This window comes from Coloeus monedula (assembly GCF_965178545.1).
Source record: "Coloeus monedula genome assembly, chromosome: 16".
NCBI lineage: Eukaryota > Metazoa > Chordata > Aves > Passeriformes > Corvidae > Coloeus > Coloeus monedula.
The window spans coordinates 14,100,807-14,126,498 of NC_138796.1; the positions used below are offsets into that span (position 1 = coordinate 14,100,807).

The following is a 25,692-nucleotide window of genomic DNA, read 5'->3' on the forward strand; positions in this document are numbered from 1 at the left end:
GGTGACTGCAAAGGCAGGAGTGCAGCTCGGGGCTGACCACGGTGAGGGATGGGGATGGAGCAGCCACAGGGGAAAGCTGTGCTCACCCTGAGTGTGTCTGGCTCCCCAGGGCTGAGGCTTCGGGGTGTTGATTTGCAGTGTACCAGCAGTGGGACAGTTAGTGAAGGCAGGCTGGCTGCGTCTGCAGCAGGCAGGATCAGCTTTCTGGGGTGGCAGGAGGGAGGCAGAGTGCAGAGGCAGACAAAGCAAACTGCTCTTCAGGAGGGAGGCACTTAAATCCACCATGTTTCTATGGGGAAAGGGTTTTGCTTCAACAGAGATGAGCATGGCCATGCTGTGCCAACCCAAAGCCCCATCTAGACACAAGACTTCCTTCTAGCAGCAGCTGCAGCATATATTTAATGAGGTTTTTTAAAAGGACATACTCAGAGCTGTCCTTTCTCTGGCACAAACTCCCAGTTCCTGAATTTCAGAAGCTTCACAAGACAAGGGTTTGCATCCAAACGGTCTTGTTTGGCAGCCAGCAGTCTCTTGTGGTGGCTTCTCTGACTCTTGTTGAACCCAGCTGGTGTGCTGTTCCCCCAGCCCCCCATGACTGTGTCTGTGGGTCAATGACAACCTGCAGAAAACAGCATTTTTTTTGTTTGCACTGAACCTGCTGGTGCAGAGTTGCTTTTGATACCCAGTAGTCCTCATGTTGGGAGAAGCAGAGAAGAAGTTGTCAGTTTGCCCTGCCTTTGTAGATCTGCAGCAGTACCTCTCGAGGCTTTCTCCAAAAAAAATCAGCAAAGCTATCCAGGGGACTGTTGCTCCTCTGTGGTGTTCAGGTTGTTTTTCCTGTGTGTGTTAGTGAACATGCAGGAGCGAGGCCCTATGGAGTAAAGCAGGTGGATGATCAGGACAGTGGGAGTCTCATGGAATGACAGGCCTGCATGGGGGAATTCTCCTGAGCATGGGGCTTGCTTGGCTGGGCACATGGCTGTGTGTGCCATGGCATTCCTGCAGGAGCCTTTGCTGCAGCCACAGGTGTAGCCAGAGTGTTGGCTACTGCCTGGCATCCCTCTGGCTGCAGTGGTTGGGCTGGCTGGGCTTCCCCATGGGAGGCAGCCCACCCTGCTAGGATGTGATCTTCCACCATGACATGAAGCCTCATTCAAATCAGGGTAAGAAGCAAACTCTGGGCATGGCAAGTCAGAGTTTGGGGTATCAGTGAATCTGAGGGTGATAGGAAGGACCTGGGTTTCAAGCAGTGGTCAGGCATGGAGAGACAGCCAATGGATAACCTCCTGCTCTGAGGATTTAACCAAACCCTTCTCATGGCAAGAGATCTTGCCGTGGCTCATTTGGCCAGAGGAGAAGCTCCCTTTCCCCACAGGTTGTTGGGCAGAGAAGCTGCTGTGCCCAGGTCTAGGCAATCTTACTCTTAGCCTGAACTGTGGCACAGTTGGTTTGAGCTTTGGTAGAGCAGGGAGCTGTGGAAAATGTCTGGAGATAGATGTGTCCATGTCTGAAGATAGATGTGTCCATCCTCTGCCCCTCTGGTGGTTGACATAAGCAAAGCACTAATGTCCCAAGCTTTGTTCTTGCAGTGGGAAAGCAAGTCTGCTCTCAAAAAGGAATGTTAAGAAGACTGATTCAGGGAAAAGTGATGGTGCCAACTATGAAATGCCAGGATCTCCTGAAGACGTGGAGAAAAACCAGAAGATCCTTCAGTGGATCATAGAAGGAGAGAAGGAGATCAGCAGGCATAAGAAAACAAACCATGGGTAAGGGCTGGCAGAGCAGGGGATAACCATAACCATAATACTCTTGTATTGCATCCCCTGCACAAGGGAACTGTGTCAGCAGGCTGCCTTCCTCCTGGACATCTTGGGAAGGCAAGAATCCATCACACAAGGGTTTTAGACCCTTAGGAGACTGAGGATTGCTTGTGGGCTACAAGGGCTGTTGTTTCTGAAGGATAACTTGTGGCCATGACAGGAGGTTGCAGCCCCAGGGGAATCTTAGAAATTGCTGCTGTGGTTCCAAGGTGGATAACGTGGCACATGATAGGCAGGGGAGGGCATCCTGTGACAGAATGCCACAAAAGATGGATCTGCCTTTCCCTGAGTTTATTTTTGTGTATGGGATTGATGGGAGCCCTCACACTGATCTGTGGGGTTTGTTTCAGGGTTGGGCTGCTCACCCTGGTGTCTCAGGACTTGCTCAAAATCTTCGTTAGATTTTGATGTTGCACCTCTCTCCCTTGAAAGCCATGCTGTGAGGAGCTTCCCAGTGGTGCCTGTGTCCAGCAGCAAGTTCATATGGGAATTACTGTGTGCCTGTGCAGAGTATCTCAGTGCTCCATGTAAAACCTTTGTGTTTGTGTGTAGCTCTTCAGGTGCTAAGAAGCAGCTGCCCCACGACATGGTCCGGCCCCTCTCCATTGAGCGACCTGTTACGGTGCACCCGTGGGTCAGCGCCCAGCTCCGAAACGTCGTCCAGCCTTCTCACCCCTTCATTCAAGATCCTACCATGCCACCCAACCCAGCCCCCAACCCTCTCACCCAGCTGGAGGAAGCTCGCAGGAGGTTGGAAGAAGAGGAAAAAAGGGCTGGAAAACTCCCCCTTAAGCAAAGGTATGATGATAAGGTCTGATTGTGTGTGGGAGGGCTGGGAGAGACTGCTCTGAGGGGTGTCCATGTCCTCTGCTCTGGTCTTCAGCATGCAGAGAGGTCAGAGAAATCTGCCTCAGTCCCTCTGACATGGTGGTGCAAATGCCAAAACCCACCTTGAAACCCTGGACTTGTGATCTGTGGATGGAGATGCTGGAAATGCTCCTGGCAGGGCTGGGAAGGGGCAGGGCTGGGAGAGCTCTCTCCCCTGGTACTCACTGGCTCTCCACTCATTCACAGTCACACAATGACTTCAGAGCTTGGTGCAGGAGCAGAATTCATCAGGATGCAGCAGACTTAAGTGCAGAAGACAAATCTGTCTTTGCTCTTTGTCTCCATCTCGCACAAGTTTCCGGCAAAGGCCGCTGGTGGCCTCTGGATGAGAGCTCTGTGCTGGAGCCTTCCCGCAGCAGCTCTGACTTGGCGTAGCCATATCCAAGTCACTGCATCTTTCTGTGACTCAGCTTAATGGCTGTTGCAGAGCTCATTTTCCTGCTCTGTGTTATCTTTCAGGGGACATAATTTGCAAGGCACGTGGAGCTCTCTGGTGAAAAGCGTTTTGGAACTGCTAGATAATTACTGTTAACAGCTAAAAGCACTTTGTCCATTAAAACCTTTCACAGCTCTACAGCTGTCCTCTGAAAACTTGAAGCTTTGCGGTCTGACTCGTAGAAACACAAATGTAATTTTTCAAAGAAACAGGCTCCAGTTATTTTTGCTTGCAGTGACCACGTAGCAGACTTCTGTGTATTCATGTCAGAGCATTGACTGAAAGCCAGGTAATTAGACGGCTTTCCCAAGCCAGGTTAAGCCAAGTTTATGTGATCTACCTTTCAGCATGTGGAATTGGATAGGGTTTATTAGCAGAGTCACTTATAGTTGTACTAAATTCATGCACCTTCCCCAGAAATGTCTGTACACACTTTGGAAACAGCAGCCTGGGCTATGCAGTTAACACTCTGACAATAATTTGGCCTGTATTTTAAGAGTGGCTTATGGGGGAAGCCCACGGTATGTGGTAAAGGCCAGGCATGCCAGCAGCAGGATGGGCTGCTCTGCTTCCACTGCCTCTCCATGAGGTCTGGCTCTTCTCCCAGTGATACAAGGATCCCCCAGCCCTGCCCCATGCCTGGAAAACCAGAGAGACATTCACCAGTGGGGAACTGCTCGTGAAAAGTAGATGTGTCTGTGTCCAATAGCAGGCAAAAATGGATGCAGTGGTCCCCAGGGAGCCAAAGATTTCTGGATGTTTAAATCTCTGCTGGATTTTGGTAGGATTGGGTGCTCCAGCTGAAGCACACCTGAGCTGGCAGCTTTTTAGAGAGCTCCTGCTCTGGTTAGACCAGGAGCCTGCCTGGAAATAGATCCCACAGCTCCATGAGAACAAAGTTGAAACTGAGAGAGGAGCTGCCATGAAAACACCATTTATTTCACTCTGGAGCTTTGAAGAGCTCTGGGAAATTGGAGCCAGTGTCCCAGGTTTGTCAGTAGCCTTGGGGAAGCAGAGAGGTGGAAGTGAGCCCGGAGGTGTCCTTGAGGCTCCAGTTGAGCTGACTGTGGGTGGAGAGCACACTGTGCCAGCTTTCTACAGACAGACTGGCCTTGCCAGCACGATTATCCAGCTCTCCAGCCACCCCCCTCTGGCACAGCCCTCCCAGCAGTGGCCTTCCCCACCAAACTGCCCACTGCCAACAGCCCTGCTTCCACCCCAGCACTGCCCCACTGTAAATCAATGAGGCACCTGCAGTGACTGTACTGGGAATTGTAAATATTCTTCCAGAAAAAGCATTTCTCTCCCTATTTCACAGCATTTGGAATGACCCTGATCTCGGAGATAGCGACGTGGCTGCTGCTGGCAAGCAATGCAGGATTGACCATTCAGTTCTAATGACCTGCAGATCCAGCAGCACACCAGTGCCCAGCATTGGTGTCCCAGTGACCATCAGATTCTTCCATGGACAGACAGGTTTTGAGCCATTTCCTGTAGCTCAGTCTCACATTTCACAGCTGGATTGAAGGAATTAATACCAGCTCCTTGGAGAAAGGATTTTTTGCAAGCAGGGAGAACATTTAGCATCATCTCAGTTTGGAATTAATCGTGTTGGGCTAAGCTTGGAAGAGGAGCAGAGCTGGTGACTGGGACACCCACTGAGGTAGTATCTGCTGGGTCAATTTTGGGCTTTCCAAAGCTCTCCAGCCCTAGCATTGAGTTGGAGCAAGCTGGATACCTCTGCATCACAGCAAGGTTGGATTGGTGCTGCAAGCCAGACTTGGGTTTCCTGTCACAGCACTGGTGGGATGCAGATGCAGTGAGTGGGATGAGTGCTGCTGTTTCCCTGCTGGATGATGTTTTGTGCTTGTGACAAACATAGCAATGGGAGGTGATCTCAGAAGGGGCAGGGCGTGGTACCTGGCGGTATTCTGGGTCACACTGACACCCAGGAGATGGGTGCAGGTGGAAGATTTAATGAGGCAGGGCTCAGAGTCAGTCTGGTGGCCTTTATGTGCAAGCCAAGGTCTCAGGAGATCTCTTGGCAGTGACGAAAGTGGAGACAGTTGTGTTGTTTCATTCTCCTGAGAGGAGCTCTTGGAAAATTACATTTGCAGTGATTCCATACTCATCAGCTCTGCTTTAGCCTGCTAGAGGTCTGTGGCTGCAGTTTGGGGTGTGTGTGAGTTCTGCTGATAGAATTAAAGCAACAGGAAAAGCTTCTCTTGGTACATGGTGATAAAAGGAAGACTGGGGAAAATGTAGGCCCTGTCTGGGAGGAAATGGGAGAGCTGGTTACCTGGGGCATGCAGAAGATTGAGGTACTCAATGGCTTTTTTGCTTTGGTCTTCACCAGTGAGTGCTCCAACCACAGCACCTGAGTCACAGACAAAGGCAGGGACTGGGAGAAAAAAGAACCACCTCCAGTAGGAGAAGATGAGGTTTGAGACCATCTAAAGAACCTGAAGGTGCACAAGTCTATGGGACCTAATTAAATCCATCCACAGGGCTTGAGGGCACTGGTGGATGAAGTGTCTCAGCCACTATCCATCATATTTGAGAAGTCATGGCAGTCTGGACAAGTTCCTACTGACTGGAAAAGGGAAAGCATAGCCCCCATTTTCAAAAAGGGAAAAAAGGAAGGCTTAGGGAGCTAAAGGGCAGTCAGTCTCCCCTCTCTGCCTGTCAAGATCACTTCTGGGCATCACTTCAGGCATCATTTTCTGGGCACATCTCACTGGAGCCAGGCTGAGCACGTTCAGAAATGGCCTTTCAGGTGTGAAATGCACAGCAGGAGGAAGGACACTCCCAGCCACTGGCACAGTCCCCCTCTTGCTTCTACCACAGCAGAGCTCAGGGGTGTCCTGTCCTCTCCATCTCCCCAGGCAAAGGAGAAGAGCAGCCCTGAGGAACCAGCTCTGCTCCTGTGCCAGGCTCGTTGCCATGTCCCCAGGTCCCCAGGCACACAGCAGCCCTCTCTTAGTCATGACCTGTCTCTAGCAGGATTAAGAGAAGCTTAGGGACTTTGAGGTTTTCCAAACCCCTTCAATTAACTTCTGGCTCACAGGATTCACAGAATTTGCCTGAATTTATGATCCATTTTTCCTTTAAATGCCTCATATTTTTTTTTCCAAGGATGACTCAATTCCTTAATGTTTTTCTAGCTAAAGGGCATCCTGTATTTTGATACAGGGATGGGAGAGGCTCCAAGGGCTCTGCTGGCACCAGGAGCAGACCCTTGCCTCTCAGAATGCTGCATCTTCTCCAAAGGTCTCCCAGGCAGAGCAGGCACCCGGAAGATTGTTCAGTTGAACTTTAGACCTCTCATGCCTGTAGGAAAAGGTGGAAAAGCTGTGTCTGGTGTTGGTTTGCAGTGCCAGTGTTTATGTGGGCACACCATGAAAAGGTGCTCTGCCCGCCAGCCACTGTTTAAAGGTTAAGGTCAGAGTCATTTCCAAAACTGCGATTACCTCATATGCTTGGCACATTCTAGGGTTTTTACAGCAACTTTCCAGTCATGTAAATACAAAATCGTCTTTTTTTATCCAGTGTGCTTTTAAAATAATTTTTTTTTAAAGCTGCCAAATGTGTTTTATGTGACTTTGAAAGGGAAGGCTGCCTCTGGCTCAGACTACGCATGCCAAGGTACCAATTTGTGTAGGCTGCTCCAATGTTTGTGCAGCATTTTCGGCACCCCAGATGAAAGGCTCTGCAGAAGGGCAAAGTACCCTGAGCTGAATTATTGTTGCTTTTGTCTGTCTCTGAAAATGGGGTGAAGGGCTGGGCTGACAGTTTCAGTCTAGTGATGGCACCACATAGCTGAACCCGGTGTGTGGGCTGGAAGCAAAGACCAGACCAGCATTCTGAGAGCTGGGAAAACACAGGACGTGTAAAGTCACTGAGGTTTTGGGGATGGCAGCTGCCTTGGCAACCTGCATGGGCAAGACAGGCAGAATAGCCTCCAGGACATGCTATGCTGGGAGCTCCATCCCCTCAGACCTCCACGTACATTGGAAAGGGGCCCAGGGGAGCTGTGGGGTGCAGGAACATCCTGCCTGCAGATGTGGGCCAGTGGAGAGCTGTGCTGGGCTGTTCTGGCCATGGTGGCAATAATCCCAAGCAGTCTGAGCAGTGTCTGCATGATCATCCCCTGTGGGATGGTGCTCCAGCCCTGTGTGCTGCTGTGTGCCAGGAGCATGGTGAGATGGTGATGGTGATGGTGGTGACCTGGGTCTGCTGCCTTGGCCTGGGGTGCTTGCCAATGACTCCCCAAACCATGCTGTGAGGAGGGCTGTGCCCTCCCAAAGCCTGGAGACAGCACAAAGGGACTGAGTTAGGACCTGCACCCTCCTTTTATCTGTGTCCTGGCCTCATTCAGCCTTTGCAAGTGCTCCTTGGCCAGTCCCAGTGTGTGTCTGCAAGCCAGGAGAGCTGCTGGTGGCAGCAGGCGATGCCCAGGGACCGCGCTGCATTTCCTGGGGGGACCTGACCCGCTCCTCTCACGCAGCAGTCCCGAGCCCTGCCAGGTACCCAGCACGATGGTTCTGAGCCCCTTGGGCTGGCACTGAGCAGGTCCCTTGTGTCTCTGCCCAGCAGGTTGAAGCCCCAGAAGAGGCCAGGCAGTGGCGCATCCCAGCCCTGCGAGAACATCGTGGTCGCTTATTACTTCTGCGGGGAGCCCATCCCCTACCGCACCCTCGTCAAGGGGCGCGTGGTGACGCTGGGACAGTTCAAGGAGCTGCTGACCAAGAAAGGGAACTACAGGTAAGGGCTGCTCCTCGCCTGTGGGAAGCTGCTGGCAGCTGTTGGTGACCCCCAGCAGATGCCACTGCCAGGACACAGCGGCGTTGCCCCCACAAAGGGGAAGGTTGGTGGAGGTAGGTCAGGAGGGCTGCCTCAGGGCATGCTGTGGTAGGGATGTGGCAGCATGGCCAGGGCACCTTGGCTGGTGAAGAGGCAGGTTAGCAGGGGTTTTGTAGCAGAAGTGTCCTGCATTGTGGTTTGCACCTCCACCAGGAGCTGCTGAGCTGCCTGGCAGATGTGCAGCAGCATCAGTCGGTGCTCACTGATGCTGTGGGGACCCTCTAAATTCAGAGCTGTTTTGGCTCCTGTCAAAGTTCCCTTTGGTGAGGACAGGGAGGTTGGGTCCTGCCAGAGTCCCAAAGCAGACAGATGTGTGGCGTGGAGCTCTCCAAGTTCCCACTTCCAAGTAGGCGCTGCCATGGGAAAGCCTGCCTGGAAACACTCCGCCAACACAGGTGCCTCAGCCACTGCCTTTGGGAGAACTGTGAATGGGCTTGGATTCAGGGCTGGAACTCCTGACCATGGTAACATGGATCCTGACCACTATTTTTGTTCACTGTTGAGGGCAGGGGCAGGCCTGTGGCCTCAGTTCCCTCCGTGTCTGGGGGAGCAGCTTCCTGTGCTCCATGAGCTCCGAGCCAGGCTGTACCCAGGTTTGGGGATCATGATGCCCTGTGACCATTCACCTGCTTTTTTTTCCCTCTCCTCCCTCCACATTTCTGTTTTTTTCAGGTATTACTTTAAGAAAGTGAGCGACGAGTTCGACTGTGGTGTGGTCTTCGAGGAGGTGCGGGAGGATGACACCATCCTGCCCATCTTCGAAGAGAAGATCATCGGGAAGGTGGAGAAGATTGATTAGGCTCCAGGGCAGTGAGGACAGGACTGTGAAGGACTCTGGGACCGGAGGAGAAGGCCTGGGGCGGACGCTGGCAGTGCTGCTGCCACAGGCACCAGATGAGCCCAGGGTGGAGGGTGGCAGCTCTGCTTTCCAGCACGGATCTGGGCAAGCTCCAGGATGCCGGTGGATGCCCTTTCACCCCACAAACCTGCCAGTGGGAGCCTGGGCTCCCTCTCCATACCGAATATAAGTGTAATGTAGCATTGTACAGTGCATTAGAAAGTGTAATATGACCTTGTTTACTAAAGCTGCATATTTTTGATATATTGTAATAAAAGGAAAATATTTCCAATGTCACAGTGCTCTTATGTAAATGTAAAACATACAGGTACTGCAGAACTCACCCAAAGTGTACAGCCATCCATCAGACTCCGGCTGCTCCACACTTTCCCAGCACCCTGCCCCGTTTTCCTGGCATGGATGGCTCTGGAGCGCCATGGAGCCGCCCTCACCCCACCAGCGCGGAAGGGGCAGCCTCGCTCCAAAGGGGCTGTGAAGATCATTGAGCCATTTGGAAGGAGTCATCTGTGGCCTCCTTGGCAGGCTCAGCTGCTGGACATGGTAGGATGGGTCTTTTTTTCTCCTCCTGAGCTTCCTTGCAACCGAGTAAATCCCCGAGGAATAGAAGGGTCAATGCCTGTTGGGACTGGGGGCTTCCCGCAGAGCGAGGACCAGCTCAGAGCCAGGGTGGCAGGCTGGGTGCTGGCATCCCACAGCCTGCACACTCCTGTGTATCCCTTGTGTCCCCGTGGAGAAGGGATTGCTTCCCAGGAGGGTGCTGCAGTTCTGCAGAGGGCTGGCACCTGTGCAGACATGCCCAGACCCCTGGGCCAAGCTCTGGCTTTGGGCAGGGCACTCGTTAGGAGAGCCATAATGGGGAGGGAACTGATGAGACACTAAAGCTGAAGGCAAAATACGTCTTTTTATGAGTCCTGCATCTTTTGTCAGCTTCTGTGTTTCAGGGGAGGCAGCAGGAGGGCACTGCACCAGGGGGATCATTGATGCCAGTTCGTGGCTCATGTAAGGCCAGCAGGCAGCCCTGGGAAGCCTCCTGGGCTTACTCGGCCGCAAGGAAGCCGGGGCTGTGCCCGTGCTCCCCCCATCCTGCCCTCACCCAGCCCCGGCCCTGCTGCTCCGGCACGGCCACAGCTCTGTGCCAGCCCCTTTAGAGAGCCCTTGCCCACCGACAGAAACGGGGATGGCCCCAAAGCCCGGGGGATCCACGGTGGCGCTGCTCAGCGCCATTCCCAGCCCCAGCAGTGGTGGAGCTGCCGGGACCCCATGGCACCGCGCCGGGATCGACTCCGCCTGTTGTACATGTCACCGAGTGCCTTTAAAACACAGTCCTGGCCTTGCCTAATGCGCTGTGTGAAGTCCAGCATAATCTGCAGATCTTTTCAGCCCGGGAACAGTGTTACAAGGGGTTTTACCCCGTTTTTTGAAATGCTGGTGGTGGTGTGTCTGGTGAGGTTGTTGGCGTGCCCGGGATTTCTGTCTCCCCCTTTTTTCTCAGGGGGTCCCTGTAAATATGTACAGCGGCCGTGCAGCCCCGGCATTTCCTCTGCATTCTCATGTGCTGACTTGTACAATGATCTTTTCAAAGGTACTTGGATAAAATGAAATAAAACCCCACATCCCACTGCCTGCTGCTTTTTTCCTTCCCCGTGGAGCAGACCCGGACCCTCAGCAGCCTCTGGGATGGACAGAGGATGGGGCAGGTCTGGTGAAGGCTCTGGGTACAGGGCAGGGCTGGGGCTGCTCTGGGCTCCCTGGAGGGGTGGCCGAGCAGGTCCTGGACCCAGGGGACATGTTGCTCCTGAAGGTATGTCTCAGCAGAGAGGGGACAGTGCTGGGGGGTGCCAGAGGCTACAAGCCAGGCTTATGTGCCTGTAGAACCCCATGTTGCCTGCCTTGGCTGTCACAGCAGCTCCTGAGGATTCCCTGGGTCTGGTATGTGACGAAAGAAACCCCAGCTGATCCCACATCACCTGAACCCCACCACTCCAGCATGAGGGCCAGCATGGAAAGCACTGGGCTCCTTGGCCACCTCATGCCATCGCGGGGTTGCCAGAATGTGCTGTGGCACAGCTGCCCCAGGGGGACAGAGAGGTTCTGCCCATTATCAGCCCTGCTGTGGCCCCAAGACAGGCGGGTGCTCCCAGCACACAGAGCCACAGACACAGACGAGAGCCCACGTTGTTTCCAGGTGGTTTATAGCACATGCCTGAGCGGGACAGGGCTCACAACTCATCCCGGGATCCATCTGTCCCCGGCACACTTGAATCCTCCTTGCCCGTGCTGTTCCCCGGGGTCTTGGTCACCTGGAGAAGGCAGCAGTGAGGCATGGGTGGACGCAGACTCCCTGCCTGACCCTGTCCCCGTCCCCATCCTGCCAGATCCATCCCCTCGCCCAGCAGGGGCTGGGGGCTGCCCTGGGCAGGGGGCTGTTCCCTGACCTCACTCACCGGAGGCTCCACAGGTAGTGTCCCCCCGTTGTCCAGGAACTTGGAGAAGGTCTCCACATCTCGGGTGCTCTTATACTCAACCATCTGGAGCCGTGGGAGGGGAGGCTGCTGAGGATACCACCGCCCCCAGGTTCTGGTGACCCCACGAGTGCCCACACCTACCTTCCTGCCCGGCCCCGCGGGGAAGTAGTGCAGGGTGGGGAAGCCGTGGATGGTGATGTTCTCCAGCTCGTTGGCCGTGGAGTCCATCTCGGCGATGACGATGTCCTCGCGGTCCTTGTAGCGCTCGGCCAGCTCCTCCCAGGCGGCCGCCATGGCCTGGCAGTGGGGGCACCACGGCGCGTCTGCGGGGTGGGCACATTGCCAAGGGGTCCGTGACAGGGCTGGGGCTGTCGTGGAGGGGCTGAGCCCCATGGCAGAGCCCAGGGAGGGCCATGGGTGGCCCCAGCACTTACAGAACTTGACGAAGACATTCTTGGTCTCATCGAACGCCACCTGCTCAAAGGTCTTCCCCACCAGGACTTTAACGGGCCGCGTGTCCCAGTCCTCGGGGGGCTCAGCACTCAGCAGGTGAGGCTGTGGGGACAGTCAGGACAGCCACAGCCTGGGCTGAGCAGTGCCAGAGGCCCCTGGGGCACAGTGCAGGCTGGGGCAGGGGTATGTTCCTGTGCTGCCTTTTGGACCACATCTTCCCCTCTGCTGCCATCCCAACTCTGTGTGTCTCCACAGCAGCAGTCTCCTGCCCCCTTGCCCACAACAAATCCCCGGATCCTCAAGCCTGGCAGCAGAAGTATCAGCAAACAGGTCCCTGGCGTTCACCACACAACTGTCATCGTTAGGCTTCTGAGCCAACAGCCCATCCCTCACCACAGGGCAGAATCCATCGGTGCTGGCTGGCACCGTGCTGCATCCCTCACCTTCACCTTGCCGTCCAGCACCGCCTGGATGAAGGTGCGAATGGCCGAATCCGAGAAGTTGTCCTGCTCCATCTGGTACTTGCGATTGTTCTTCATCTTGACGAGGCGCAGGGTGGGAGCGTCAGCAGGGGTCATGCCAAAGAAGGGCAGGACGTCGGCACCATTCCCGGTCACATCCACCACCACGAAGAGCACCTGGGCAGGGAACGGGGGACACTGAGGCTGGGGAGTCCCACAGCCACCCTCCATGTCCCTGCCATGGGGCCACCTCACCTCACCCCGGAAGCCACCGGCAGCTGCCCTGAAGCCATCCTGCAGCAACAGCTGCTCCGATGAGGACTTGTTGAGGAAGAGCAGCATGTGATGGGGGATCTTGGCACTGAAGATCTGGTTGGATGTCTGGGGAGAAGGAGGAGGAGGATGAGGATGAGGATGAGGATGAGGATGAGGGCAGGGCAGCCATGGCCCTTGCAGGACAGTGACAGGGCTGGGGACAGGCTGTACCTCTTTGGTGAACTCCATCACCAGCTGCAGGCTGTGGACGCGGAGCAGCTGGGTGAGCTCGGCAGTGTCCAGCCCCCGTGCTGGGTCCACAGGGAAGTTTGTCTGTCTCTCATCAAACTGCCAGGGCAGGGACCTGTGAGGGCTGAGGGGAGGACAGGATGGCCCCACCACTCCCCTGCCACCCCCTCACCTTCTTGAACAGGCAGACGGTGTCAGCTGACAGCCCATACGCCTGGAAGAGCTCAGCTGCCTCTGCCACGCCAAACGTCATGTCCACCATCTCAGCAGCCACCTCGAAGAACGCCTGGGCTGCCTCACCCTTCAGGTCCTGCACAGCCACCTGTCAGTGCCACAGCCACAGCCACAGCCACAGCCACGGCCACGGTCCAGCCCCAACCCACCCCAGCCCACCTTGAAGAAGCCAACGACCACCAAGTCCTGGGAGCTGACGAAGGCGGCGGCGGTGTTGGTGTCCTGCAGCAGCGTGGCGCTGGGGCCGGCCCGGCGCTGCATCCAGCGCACGATGCCCTTGCTGTCCATGCGGCCTGGCACAAGGAGCAGGGCTCCCGACGTCACCTGACAACCCTCACCAGGCTGCCACCCCTCTCTGTGCCACCAACCCCAGCCACCCGCCTCCACCACCACCACGGCACTGCCCAGCATCACCACCTCATACATCATCACCAGGCTGTCACCTGTCCACTGTCACCACCAGGACATTGCCACCCCTCTCATCACCACACTGTGACCCCCACAAGGACAGTGCCACCATCCCACCAGCAGGCCTTGCCACCCTCCCCAGCCCCTTGGCAGTGTCCCCCTCGATGGGTGCCACGGACGCTGCGTGGTGCCGCAGCCCTACCGGTGTACGCCAGGGGGTGGGTGCGGTTGCCATCACGGAAGAGCTTGAGCGTGGGGTAGGAGGTGATGCCAAACTCAGTGGCCAGGGCTGTCTGTGCCGTGGCATCCACCTTGCCCAGCCGGGCAGGGCTGGACTCGTTCCTCAGCTCAGTGGCTGCCTGGGCAAAGGCAGGAGCCAGCTGCTGGCAGTGCCCACACCACGGCGCGTCTGTGGGTAGGGGACAGCATTGATAATGGGGACAGGTTTGTCCCCACCCTGAGGACCAGGGTGGGAACTGTGGGGACAGCCCAATGGCTGTGTGAGGCTACTGGGCCCCAGGTTGTGCCCCTGTCCCACAGTCACACCATGCGTCCCTGTCCTGTGTCCCACGCCTGTGCTACACACCCCTCACCCCATGCCTCTGCCTGTGTCCCTGCTCTGTGTGTCCGTCCCCATCCCATGCCCTGTCACATGGCCTGTGCTCTTGCCCCTCTGACCCACAGCCTTGCCCCTGCCAACCCCACCTACCCTCCATCCTGTGCCTGTGTTCATGTGTCTGTTCTGCCCACACTCAGCTGCAGCCGGTCCCCCCCACCAATATTCCCAACCCCCCATCTTCCCCTACCCACACCCCTGCCCGCAGTGGGGGCACTCACAGAACTCCACCAGCAGCAGCTGGTGCTCACTCAGGGCACGGGCAAAGTTGTGCTCATGGAGAACCAGGACATTGTCCTCCTCCTTGATCTCATCTGAGAGCACTTCATCCTCTTTCTTCTCCTTTTCCTCCTCTTCTACCACCTCTTCATCCTTATCCTCGTCCCCCAAAGCCGGGCCCAGCCAGGCCAGCGACAGCACTAGCAGCCAAACCAGCCGGGACCCGCAGCCGCGCATGGTGCCGGCACTGAAGATGTTGTCCGGGGAGGAGGACGAAGATAAGGGACGTGGGGGCGGGTGGTGCCGGTCCCCTGGGGCTCGTGGCCCTCCGCTACTGGCTGCCCGGCCCCGCCGATAAGGCAGCGGGACCAGGTGGCTGTTTTCCAGCCGCTCGCCGCCGCAGGGAGACCTGGCCGGGGATACGGCCGCGGGGAACAGGGAGCAGGGGGACACGCACAGGCGGTGTAGGCACAGACACACCAGTAAGAGACCAGTCTGTAGGGTTTAATGGCGATGGAAGAGCACAGCCTGCGACCGGGCGGGTACCGGACACGGCACCACCACGGCAGGGTCACAGCCCCGGCCCCAGCGATGGGGACGCCGTGAGGACCAGGCGGGCGTCGATATTTAAAAAAAAAGAGCAATTAAAAATAACTTTGGTTGCGAAGACCACGACCACGGGCTCTCGCTCGCTAAGGGACCCCCCTCAACCCTTCACGCGACTGGGGCAAGCGCGGCGGTGCCGGCCAGGGGTGCCCCGGGATGGCGGCACCGCGTCCCCGAGCTGGCGGGGGGAGCCGGGGTGGGGGGGCGGGGTCAGTCCTCCCAGGCCTTCTTTATGCAGAGGCCCCACTCCCAGGAGAGGTGCTCCGTCTTGTCATCGTCGGTGACGAGGGAGCGGACGCGGTAGGAGCCCCGTGCCAGCCATCCCCGCGGCGCCTCCTCCGCCGGCGTCACCACCTCGTACTCCTCGGCCCGCGGCGCGTAGCTGCCCACCATGAAAACGTCGCGATCCACTGGGCGAGGAGGGGAGAGGAGGGAGGGGTGAGTGGGGCCAGGGTAGCGTGGGGGCCCCCCAGCCCCGGCCCCCCAGCCCCCCAGCCCCACTCACCGGGCCGGCCCCGGCGGTAGGTGAGGTGCAGGCACCGCAGCCCGCAGACGATCTCCCTGTTCACCTGCAGGCAGAAGGCAGAGGGGACATGGGGACTGTCGCCATGACATGGGAACCCCTGGCGTGGGGTACCCGTCCTGACATCCACCTCTTCCAGGATCTAGCCCCTTGTCAGAATTCAGCATCACCAAAGGCGGCAGGGACTCCAGGGTGGCAGGTAACTCCAGAGGAGCAGGGACTCAGAGACAGTAGGGATCCCCCCTCAGGAGGGGCAGGGACCTCCTGGAACCCTGGGATAGGCAGCATTGCTGGGATCTCTGGGAGACGCAAGGATTCTGGGGTGGCAGGAACCATCAAGAGGGGCAGGCACGTGGGGTGGCAGTCACGTTGGGGACAGCAAGGACCCCCAGGGTGGCAGAAACCCAGGAGCCTGGGGAACTCAGGGTGGGCAGAGACCCCAGAGGGGCACAGACCCCAAGGGTAAAGGGTGGGAAGCAAATGTCCCAAGGCAGGGACCCTGGGGCAGGCAAGGACCATGGGCGGCAAGAGGGACCCTGTGGGGCAGGGACCTGTGGGAAAAGGGACCCATGGGGATCAGGGACCACTTGGGGCAGGGAATCCAGGATGCAAAGGCAGGGACCCAGGGTAACAAGGACCCCTTGGGGCAGGGACCCCGTGGTGCGAGGGCAGCAGAGACATGCCCAGTCAGTGGGCACAGGGTACCACACACGCCTCACCTTGAAGGACACCTTCACCCTGTAGTCCACCCCTTCCTTCAGCACAAAGGCCCGGCCTCTCAGCTCCTCCAGATCTCCTGTACAGGCAGAGGGTCCATCAGCCTGGTACCCCTTCCTCCTCCTCCTCCTCCTCCCCCAGGTGTCCCCAGGGCGTACCTGTCAGGTCCATGGTGATGGGCCCCGGTGCCTGCTCGCACATCAGTGTCAGCCTTGTCACCTGCACGTTGGGCACGCTGGCATCTAGGGACAAGCAGCAGGGCTCAGACCTTACCCACCATGCCCAGTCCACCATCACCTCCACCCCAGCGAGCCAAGGGGCTGCCCATGGCCCTGTAATGGCAGGAAGGGCCACGGTGTCTGTGGCAGGGGTGTTAAAGCAAGCGAGTGCCAAGCAGCCAGGCAGGGCACAGGAGAGCAGGGGCATCTCAGGTCACCCCATCACTGCCATCGGTGCCTGTTGAGGTATCACGTTCAAAGGACCCAGACACGGGTATTTCCCAGGGTGTGCCATTCCCTGGCTCAGGAGTGGGACAAGGGGAAGCAGAGGAGGAGGATGCAGCATGTGCAGCCAGGGCATCCCTTGAGGTGGGCACTGGTCTAATTCACGCCCCCAGCCCACCCTGCACGCCCCCCAGCTTTCACACATACCATGGTGCACCCCTCATGCACCCCACTGGTTTGCATACACACACATCCCCCAGCTTGCACCCTCCCAGTGCATTCATGGATGGACACTGGGATGCTCGGCCCGTGGAGCACCCCAGGGACCCCCAGTGCAGACCAGCACCAGCCTGGGGGGCCGCTGTGGGGGCCATGGGGAGCACCGTCTGGGCACTGGCAGCCGTGTTACCCCGGTGTCCCTCTCCCCCGCCCCCGCCGCTCGCTCCTCTCCGTCATCCCCATGAATTTCCCGGTTCCCTGTAGCCGTTCCTATGGAAACTGCGGCGGTGATCCCGTAACCAAGGCAACTGGGGTCCCCGGGCACCGGTACTCTGTCGGCAGGGAATGCCGGGGTCTCTGCGCAGGTGGGGGGCACAGGCAGCACCCACGAGCGATTCCAGCCGGGATGTGCCCTCCCTGCCGGGGATGCCCCCCGGGACGCTCCCTGCTCGAGCACGCCGGAGCTCCCTGCGCCCGCTGAGGCTCCATCCCCCGGCTGGGCTGCCGGGGTGCCGCGGTGCCCAAACCCGACTGCAGCCCCCAGCCTTACCCACGGCAGCAGGGATGGCGCCCAGCAGTGCCTGCTTATACTTCCGCAGGCTCTCATCCCCTGGGTCCAGCTCCTGGATCTCCTGCAGGCTCTTCTTCTCCGGCGTCTTGTACGCCAGGGCCACGTCGGCATCCTCCTCCTCCTCCTCCAGCGATAGCGTCACCCCCTCCTTGTCAGCCATGATGTCTGCGGGGGACAGGCAGTGGCAGCCCCGGGGACACCCCGGGGGACACCCCCCCGACACGAAGGCACTGGGGGGCAGGGGGTGGCTGGGCTGTGACATGGGAAATCCCCGTGGGGGGGCCAAGCTGCTCCCCTGCTCGGAGCTGTGGGAATTCCGCCAGGCTCGGTGTCCCCGGGGCCTGGTGGCACAGCTGAGACCAGAGGTGCTGCCGCCGGCTGCATTTCCGCACGGTCATGGAGCAAGGCGAGCTGCTGCCTATGCGCTGTGCTCGATCTGGGGGGCGCTTGCAGACCCCTCCAGCCCGCAGGCCCCCTTCGTGTCACCCAGAGAAGTCCTTGTCACTGCCCTGCGGCTCCCTCCAACCCCACTGGGCAACCTCCAGTCCCATCTCCCACCCCAAACCCAAACCACCAGCAGCTGCAGTGCAAAAAGGCGTCACTGGGATGGTGGCTCCGGTGCTGCCAGGCTGCTGGGGGGCACAAGGGTGGGTGATGTCCCCACAGTCCCTGTCTCTCCCTGCCCACTGCACCCCCCCCCCCCTTGTGACTGCAAGCACTGAGCTCCCCAAAGCCCCTGGAACTCCATCCCTGGGGATGTGCTGGGCACCCAGCATGGGGCAGAGGCCACTGCCTGCACTCAGCCCCGGGGCCATAGGGCCAAAATGTGAGGCCACAGGGCCAAGATGTGGGTCCCCAGGGCAGCGCTGGTGATGGGGACACAGCAGTAGCCCTGCTGCCCCCCTGGGCCCCCCACCAAGGCCCTGCCCCTCGGCTGTCACGGCAGCATGCGGGCACTCCCAGCCCAGGGATGTACCCACCTGGGGACTCGCTGGCTGCCCACGGGTGGCAGGGCAGGGTGGCATGCGCCGGGTGCCACAAGCTGCGAGGTGGCAGGGAGACAGCGGGGGTCTCCCCCGTGGGACGCTCCGGTTCCCCCGGGCCCGGGGTGATGCTCACTCATGGATGCACCGGGTGCCCGGGGGATGCTCACCTGTTGGGGACTCGGAGTGATGCTCGCCCTCCCTCCCCGGGGCAATGCCCCCCGCCGCCCCCGGGCGCTGCCCCCCGGCCGCCGCCGCTCACCTCGGTAGCACAGCGCCAGCCAGAGCAGCTCCAGCAGCTGCCCGCCGGCCTCGCACACGTCCAGGCCGAGCATGGCCGGGCCGTGCCGGGCCCGCTGCCCCCGGGGCCGGGCGGGGCGGCCGCTGGCGGAGCCCGGGGCGCGGCTCTGCCGGTGCCGGCGGCTCCTCCCGCCCGCTGCCGCCGCTCTCGGCGGTGCCGGCTGCTCCCGCGCGCTCCCCGCTGCGCTTCCCGGCGCTTCCCGGCGCTTCCCGGCGCTGCCCGGCGCGGCCCGGCGGGGCGGCGGCGGCTCCCGCAGACGCGGCGGCTCCGCTGCCCGCCCCCGCCCGCCCCCGCCCCTCGGCGGCTCCAGCCCCGCCGCTCGTGGGCGGCGAGACTGCAGTGAGCTCATCGCCGGGCGCGCCCGCCCTGCGCTGCCCGCACCCCGCGAGCATCCTGCCCGTACCCTCAGTGCACTGCCTGCATCCCAGGAGCATCCTCTCTGTACCCTCAGCGCACTGCCCACGCCATGGCCGCACTGCCCGCATCCTGGCCAGCCCCTTGTTCACAGTGCCCGCACCGTGACCGCGCTGCCCACTGCCCCGCACGCTGCCGGCACATTGTCCACCCTGCTCGTATCCCGCGAGCATCCTTCCAGTACCCTCAAGGCACTGCCCGCACTCTGCCCGCACCGCTATCCAGCAGCCACAGCGGTGTGTTTCCCCCTCGCTGGCACCGGGTCAGCCAGGGCACCCCCGGCCCCGGGAGGCTCAGGGGGTGGGGAGGGGGCCGGGCCCCCCGGGCCGTACCGGGGGTCCCACGGGCAGGGGGCAAATTGACCCCGGGGGTCGGGGCCGGGGTTCGGGACACCCGGCGCAGACGGCGGCAGCCGCGGGGGGGGCAGCGGGGCGGGACCGGGCGGGGCCGAGGCGGGTTCGGGCGGAAAGGCGCGGCGCGGGGCGCGCACCCGCGATGACCATCGGCGGCCCCCGCGGCCGGCACCCCCGCCTGCAGATGCCCTGTCTGCGCAAGGTGAGACACCGGCACCGGCAGCGGCCCCGCGGGGAGCGGGCATCGCGCTGGGGCCGGGCACTGGCACGGAGGAAATCGGGCACCGCCACCGTGGGGAGCGGGCACCGCGGGCACCCGGTGTTGGGACTGTGGGGATCGGGCACCCGCATCGTGGGGAGGAGGTACCGAGGGCACCGGCACCGTGTGGACCGGGGATCGGGTGCTGGGACTGTGAAGACTGGGCACCGGCAGACGGGGCGCTGGGACGGTGGGGACCAGACACTGACACTGCACGGGGTTACGAGGGCATCGGGGGCCGCCGGCGGCGCGGGCATGGGATCGCCGGGGACGGGGGACCAGCACCACCCAGGGTACGCGGGACAGCGGGCACCTCCCCGGCCCCGGCGCCTCCACGGGGCACCGGGAACCGCCCCACGAGGGACTACGCACGGGAAGCGCCCCGGAGCTGCGTGCTCTGCTCCCCCACGCAGGGCTGGGGTGCTGCCACAGCCTCGGCTGAGCTCACTCCCCAAAAGCGGGGTTCCCCGGACCAGGGATGCCCGGAGGACGAGCGCCTGCAGCTCCAGCACCACACACTCGCCCGGCTGCTGGGTGCCTCGGTCAGGTTATGGTGTGCCAGGCTGTCCCTAGACTGGGCACAGCGTGCCCTGGGGCACTGCGCGGTTCCAGGCTGTCCCCAGGCTGTGTACTGGGTGCCCCTGTCGGGTTGTGGGGACCCAGGCTGTGTCCAGGTCACAGGGTGCCCGGGTCACAGTGAGGGGAGATAGGCTGTGTCCAAGCCCGGTGGCGCCGTCGCGGGGCTGAGCACAGCGGTTCCTTGCCCGGCAGATGGAGCGGATGATCGTCAGCATGCAGGACCCCGACATGGGCATCAAGATGAGGAACCAGCGCTTGCTCATCACGGTCATCCCCCACGCCATGACAGGTGGGTCCCCGCGATGGGGAGCCCCGCGAGGCGCGTGGGGTGGGGAAGGCGTGTGGGAGCTCCCCGGGTGTCCCCAGCACTGCAGCAGCGCCCACCGCCGGCCCCCGCGCCGCTGCTCTCCCCGCACCCCGTGCTGCAGCTGGGATCAATTATGCATCGGCTGCGCGGGGCGGGCACTCGCACGTCCTTGGCAGGGCCCCCGTTACCCTGCGTGACCCCCGGCACTACCATCCTGTGCCAGGTGCCCCAGCCGGGAACCCCCCCATGTCCAGTCTGGGGGACCCCATTGCACCCCATTAACGTAGCCTCTGTCCCCAGGGAACGACATCGTGGAGTGGCTCATCCAGAAGTACGGCATCTCCGAGGAGGGTGAGTGCCCTGGCGCAGGCAGCCGGCACCGCGGGGGCAGCTGGGGCTGCCGAGCCTCCACTCAGCCCCCAGTCCCACTCCGCAGAGTCGCTGCACCTCGGCAACCTCATCGTGAAGCACGGCTACATCTACCCCCTCAAAGACCCGCGCAGCCTGGTGCTGCGGGCGGATGAGTCGCCCTATCGCTTCCAGGTACAGCCGCACCGGGGCACGGCACAGCCCCAGCGCCGGGGCTCCGTGGCACCCCATGGCAGGTGCCTCAGCCTCTTCCTCCCCCACAGACCCCCTATTTCTGGACCAGTACCAAGTGGCCGGCCACGGAGCTGGACTACGGTAGGTGCCGTCGTGCCGCTGGCACCAACACGGGCTGCGACCCCTTCCCAGCCCCCCTGAGATGCCGCCGCTTCTCTTGCAGCCATTTACCTGGCCAAGAAGAACATCCGCAAGCAGGGAGATCTGATCGAACATGAGAAGGTGAGCGGTGCCCTCCTCACACCTGTGATGAACTGGGGGAGTCTCGGCTCACCCAGGAGCCGGTGCTCGCCCGTGGAGGAGGGCACGGCGCTCCCTGTGCTGGAGGGGCAACAGGACCGGGAGCCAGGCAGGGGGACAGGCGCACACCGTGCCTACCTGTCGCTTCCCAGGACAACTACAACCTCCTGCACAAGCGGATCAACCACACGTGGGACTTCGTGGTGATGCAGGCACGGGAGCAGCTCCGGTGAGTGCGGGCACGGCCGGCACCGCTGCGCCCCGGGGAGCGGCCGGGATGGAGCACCCCTGGGTGCCGGGCAGGCAGGGTGCCAGCACCTCCCCGCTGCCTCTGCACGGGCAGGGCAGCCAAGCAGCGGCGCAAGGGCGACCGCATCGTCATCGACTGCCAGGAACAGGCGTACTGGCTCGTCAACCGGCCCCCGGTGAGCGCGGGGCGGGGGGGGCCGGGCTGGAGGGTGCAGCCCTGGCACCACGCACGGCCCCGGCCTGGGCAGCGGGTCTGGGGGGCGCAGCGGTTCCCCCCAGCCCCCAGCATGATGCTCTCGTTGCAGCCAGGAGCCCCCAATGTGCTGGAGCAGGGTCCCGAGCGCAGGAACTGCCACACCACCCGTGTCCAGCTGGTGAGTGGGGGTGTCCAGGCACCCCTGGGCCTGCCAGTGGGCACAGGGCACACCCAGTGTCTGTGCCGGGGTGTAGAGCTGCCCCGGTGGGTGCCCATCCATCTCAGCCCAGGCTGTGCCCACATTTTGGGGTGAGGGGTGAGCCCCAGCTCTGCTAACATCCGTGTGTCCCCCACCCCGAGCACGGGGAGTCCGTGTGTTTGTCCTTGCACCCACCACCCCTCTGTGCCAGCACAATCCCTGCAGGGCAGCTGTGCTGCAGGGAGCCCTGGCACCCTGGGGTGCCAGAAGCAGTCACCAGGCCCTTCCTTGTCTTGTGACCCCACTAATGCTGCCCCAGCACCCTCAGGCTGTCCTCACTAACCACCCACTTTCTCTTCTCTGCGCCGTGTGCTGTGTCCTCTGCCCACGTAAGTGTCACTAACCTAGGGCTGGTGTCACACTGGGGCGTGGAATGGGGGAAGCCAGGGTTCATTACAGGGCTGTGCTGGCTGAGCCAGGAGGGCTGGGGCAATGAGGCTGGAGGCCACGGGGATGGGCTAGAGAGTGCTGGGGTGGGGGACTGGGTGCCTGGATTGTCAAGGGTGGTGGTGGCAGGACAATGTCCTGGCCCCACCGTGCCCTCACCCGGCCTCGTGCATCTCTTGCAGACCAAGAATATGGATTACTACAAGCAAGAGGTGAGTGGGGCGAGGGGTGGGGGCAGCTTCTGACGGGCACGAGCTGCCAGGCACCCCAACATCTCCCCTGCGCCTGGCCCCAGATTGAGTACTGCAGGAAGGCCATGGCCAGGACCAGGGTGAAGTCCTCCATCTGCCTTGAGGGGTGAGTGGCAGTAGCTGCCCCAGCCACAGGCTGGGTCCCTGTCAGGGTGACAGGGGCACTGACATGACAGCAGCTGGTGGCTGGCACCACAGAACCACAGCCCTCAGCAGGGAGTGGAGCTGAGGCTCTGTAGAGCTCGGGCACATCCCCACGGCGTCCCTGTCATGTCCCCACGGTGTCTGGGGTTGGTGGCCCTGGTTGCCTCCAGCCACCACTCCTGGCAGGTACATCAAGTTCAACGAGCAGTATGTGCCCCACGATCCCATCATGTCTGGCTGCCTGCCCAGCAACCCCTGGATCACGGATGACACCACGTACTGGGCCATGAATGCCCCTACGTAAGTGCCCCAGCCCCAGGCCCCCCAGTACCCCAACCTGCAGGACAGGGTTGTGGGGTCTGTGGGGTCATGCAGGCTGCCATGGGCTGCCAGCCCCAATGCTGCGTCGCTCACAGGGTGACGACCCCCACGAAGCTGCGTGTGGAGCGCTGGGGCTTCAACTTCAGTGAGCTCATCATGGACCCCCTGGGCCGGGCACAGCTCCTTGAATTCCTCAAGAAGGAGTTCAGTGGTGAGTGGCCCAAGTCCCAGCCCCGAAACATTGCTACATCTTGGCACCCCAGAGCCACCACTCCAACCCAGCACCACGAAACCCAGCATGTCCCAGTAGCGCCCAATCCACTATCCAACCCCAACACCACCAAACCAACCTGTTACTGTGTCCTGGCACTCCTCAATCCACCACCACATCCCAGTACTTTCCAGCTAATCTGCCCCAATCTCCCTGGTTCCACTGGCCCAGCTGGCTCTGTCCCACAGGGACACATGCCCAGCCACGATGGCCTTTGAGGGGTGGCCATGGGGGGTGCTGAGTGCTGTGTTCCCATTCCCAGCATCATGTCCCTCTCCCCAGCTGAGAACCTGAGCTTCTGGGAGGCGTGTGAGGAGCTGCGCTACGGGGAGCAGTCCCGCATCGCCGAGATCGTGGACTCCATCTACCAGTGAGTGCCAGTGGGATAAGGGTTCAGGAGGAAAGGTTTCGGGGTGGTCAGGCCATCACGGTGCTGTGTCCCAGGGCTGGGCCAGGCTCACCCCGTCTGCGACTCCCCAGGCAGTTCCTGGCTCCCGGGGCCACGCGCTGGGTGAACATCGACAGCAAGACGATGGAGCGAACACTGGAGGGCATCAAGACGCCCCATCGCTACGTGATGGATGATGCCCAGATGCACATCTACATGCTCATGAAGAAGGTGGGTGAGGGCGGGAGTGGGCAGTGCGGGGCTGGGCAGGATCCCGACGCCTCTGCTCGCCCAGGACTCCTACCCACGGTTCCTCAAGTCGGACCTCTACAAGAACCTGTTGGCCGAGGCCATCATTCCCCCGGAGACCAAGAAGCGGTGAGGGCAGGGGCCGTCCCCTGGGGCGCTGGGTGGTCCCCGCCGGTTCTGACCCCGTTCTGCCTGCAGGGTCTTCCCCTTCATGCGCAAACAGCGGCATTCCAGCCCCAGCCCGGCCCTGCTCCTTCCCGCGGGCGATGCCGAGGAGAGGAACAGGAGCCCTTCCACTGCCCCCGTCCCCGAGGAGGAAAGCTGAGAGCCACAGCCCCCCCCCCAGTATGGGAGCCCCCTGACCCAGCACACGCAGCCCCGCCGCAGGACCCTGCCGGCAGTAGCACTGAAGGAGAGAAGCCATATTCCCCCCAGAGTCCCCCCGGAGCCAGGCTGACCCCGCCGCAGCCCCCACTCACATCCTCAGACCCTCCTCTCCCTCGGGGAAGCCGCACCCAGCCGGCCTGGTGCGGGTTCACCCCCTCCTCCCACCCCCGCCCCGGTCACGGGACAATAAAACCCCCATGGGGAAACACTGTGGCTCCCGTGGTTTTTGGGGAGGGGGACCCGGGAGACATTGGCAGGGTGGGAGGTGCGCAAAGTGCTGCCCACTTCTCCAGGCTGGATTGTGACCCGTACTCTGGGCTGGAAGCAACGTCCTCCCACACCTGCAGCAGCCGGCAAGGGTGCAGACCCCGGCAGGGGAGCAGCCCCCAGACACGGGAGCCCACGGCACAGCCATCACCCACGGCTCTGCTTGCTCCGAGGGGCAGCACCAGCCTGGCATGGCTGAGCTGGCAGGCGTTACTGGTGTGCCCACCGACACCCTGGGAGGGACAAAAAGGCCTCTGGAATGGGGCTGGAGTGCCACGGCCGTGTGGGCTGGCAGGGGCACCAGGAGCAGGGCTGGCAGCTGAGCCACTGTCCCTGTCCATGGACTGCTAATCTGAGCAGAGGCCGAGGATCACACGGCAGGATTATTCCCTGCCTGGGAGCTGAGCCCCAGCTGCGGGGGATTACTGCTGGTGGTTACATAAGGAGAGGGGGGCTGATGCCCAGCAGTGCTCAGCCCTGGAGCCCAGCCTGCTCCACACGTACCCACACAGCAGAGCTGGGGACAGCTCCAGCCCCACATGGACAAGGAGGTGCCATCCCGTATCCTGGCTAACAAACACCCTTGGGATGCTGGGGATAGTGGCATCCTTTCCTGCTGCAGAGGGTGGCACAGAGCAAGGGGCATTCTCAGCTCGGTGCTGGGGCAGACAGAGGGCCCTGGGGCAGGGGAAGCTGCTGGAGCCTCGGTCACAGGATGGAGCTTGGGACCTTGGTGCTGGCAGGCACCGGGCAGTGACAGATGGTCCCGCGCTCCAGGAGACAGCGCCTGCCACGCGTCTCCCTCCGGCTTGATCCAAATCCAAACCCCAGCATGAGATTTTCGTGCTGATGGACTGCAGTGGGAAATCTGGGGTGCAAAACCAGGTCACAGAGCCCCAGGCAGGGGGCAGGGATGGGCTGGCCTAGCCTGGTTATCTAACTCCAGCCTCTCTCCACATGCTCCCTTCTCCCTTTTCCT

General features: G+C 61.0%; 4 protein-coding genes across 5 annotated transcripts in view; 2 read left to right on the forward strand and 2 right to left on the reverse strand.

Moving 5' to 3' along the window:
• AXIN1 (axin 1) overlaps positions 1-9,091 on the forward strand; it is a 70,247-nt gene extending 61,156 nt beyond the window's left edge. The window contains exons 7-10 of one of the 2 annotated variants that reach the window (XM_082292041.1): positions 1,590-1,766; positions 2,373-2,618; positions 7,738-7,908; positions 8,680-9,091. In XM_082292041.1, the coding sequence (XP_082148167.1) occupies positions 1,590-1,766; positions 2,373-2,618; positions 7,738-7,908; positions 8,680-8,806 (721 nt within the window). In that variant the 3' untranslated portion in view covers positions 8,807-9,091. The remainder of the gene's footprint in view (positions 1-1,589; positions 1,767-2,372; positions 2,619-7,737; positions 7,909-8,679) is intronic. The other variant, XM_082292042.1, reaches the window with a different exon arrangement.
• A 1,994-nt stretch (positions 9,092-11,085) lies between these two features.
• PDIA2 (protein disulfide isomerase family A member 2) lies at positions 11,086-14,463 on the reverse strand (the record flags this gene model as incomplete). Its single annotated transcript, XM_082291927.1, has 11 exons — positions 11,086-11,166; positions 11,311-11,394; positions 11,473-11,654; positions 11,766-11,886; positions 12,228-12,422; positions 12,501-12,626; positions 12,732-12,848; positions 12,922-13,059; positions 13,143-13,276; positions 13,594-13,800; positions 14,229-14,463. 11 exons carry the CDS (start codon positions 14,461-14,463, stop codon positions 11,086-11,088), a joined length of 1,620 nt encoding a protein of 539 aa, XP_082148053.1.
• A 448-nt stretch (positions 14,464-14,911) lies between these two features.
• Positions 14,912-18,623, reverse strand: ARHGDIG (Rho GDP dissociation inhibitor gamma; the record flags this gene model as incomplete). The annotated part of the gene is made up of 6 exons (XM_082291923.1): positions 14,912-15,242; positions 15,338-15,401; positions 16,075-16,151; positions 16,231-16,314; positions 17,285-17,470; positions 18,551-18,623. The coding sequence occupies 6 exons, from the start codon at positions 18,621-18,623 to the stop codon at positions 15,043-15,045; spliced, it is 684 nt and encodes a 227-aa protein (XP_082148049.1). The 3' UTR covers positions 14,912-15,042.
• A 1,763-nt stretch (positions 18,624-20,386) lies between these two features.
• RGS11 (regulator of G protein signaling 11) lies at positions 20,387-24,384 on the forward strand (the record flags this gene model as incomplete). The annotated part of the gene is made up of 16 exons (XM_082292442.1): positions 20,387-20,483; positions 20,802-20,852; positions 20,938-21,044; positions 21,134-21,185; positions 21,268-21,326; positions 21,497-21,573; positions 21,688-21,769; positions 21,899-21,967; positions 22,618-22,647; positions 22,731-22,792; positions 23,017-23,130; positions 23,247-23,362; positions 23,705-23,792; positions 23,903-24,041; positions 24,106-24,188; positions 24,258-24,384. 16 exons carry the CDS (start codon positions 20,387-20,389, stop codon positions 24,382-24,384), a joined length of 1,353 nt encoding a protein of 450 aa, XP_082148568.1.
• Between the last annotated feature and the right edge of the window lie 1,308 nt (positions 24,385-25,692).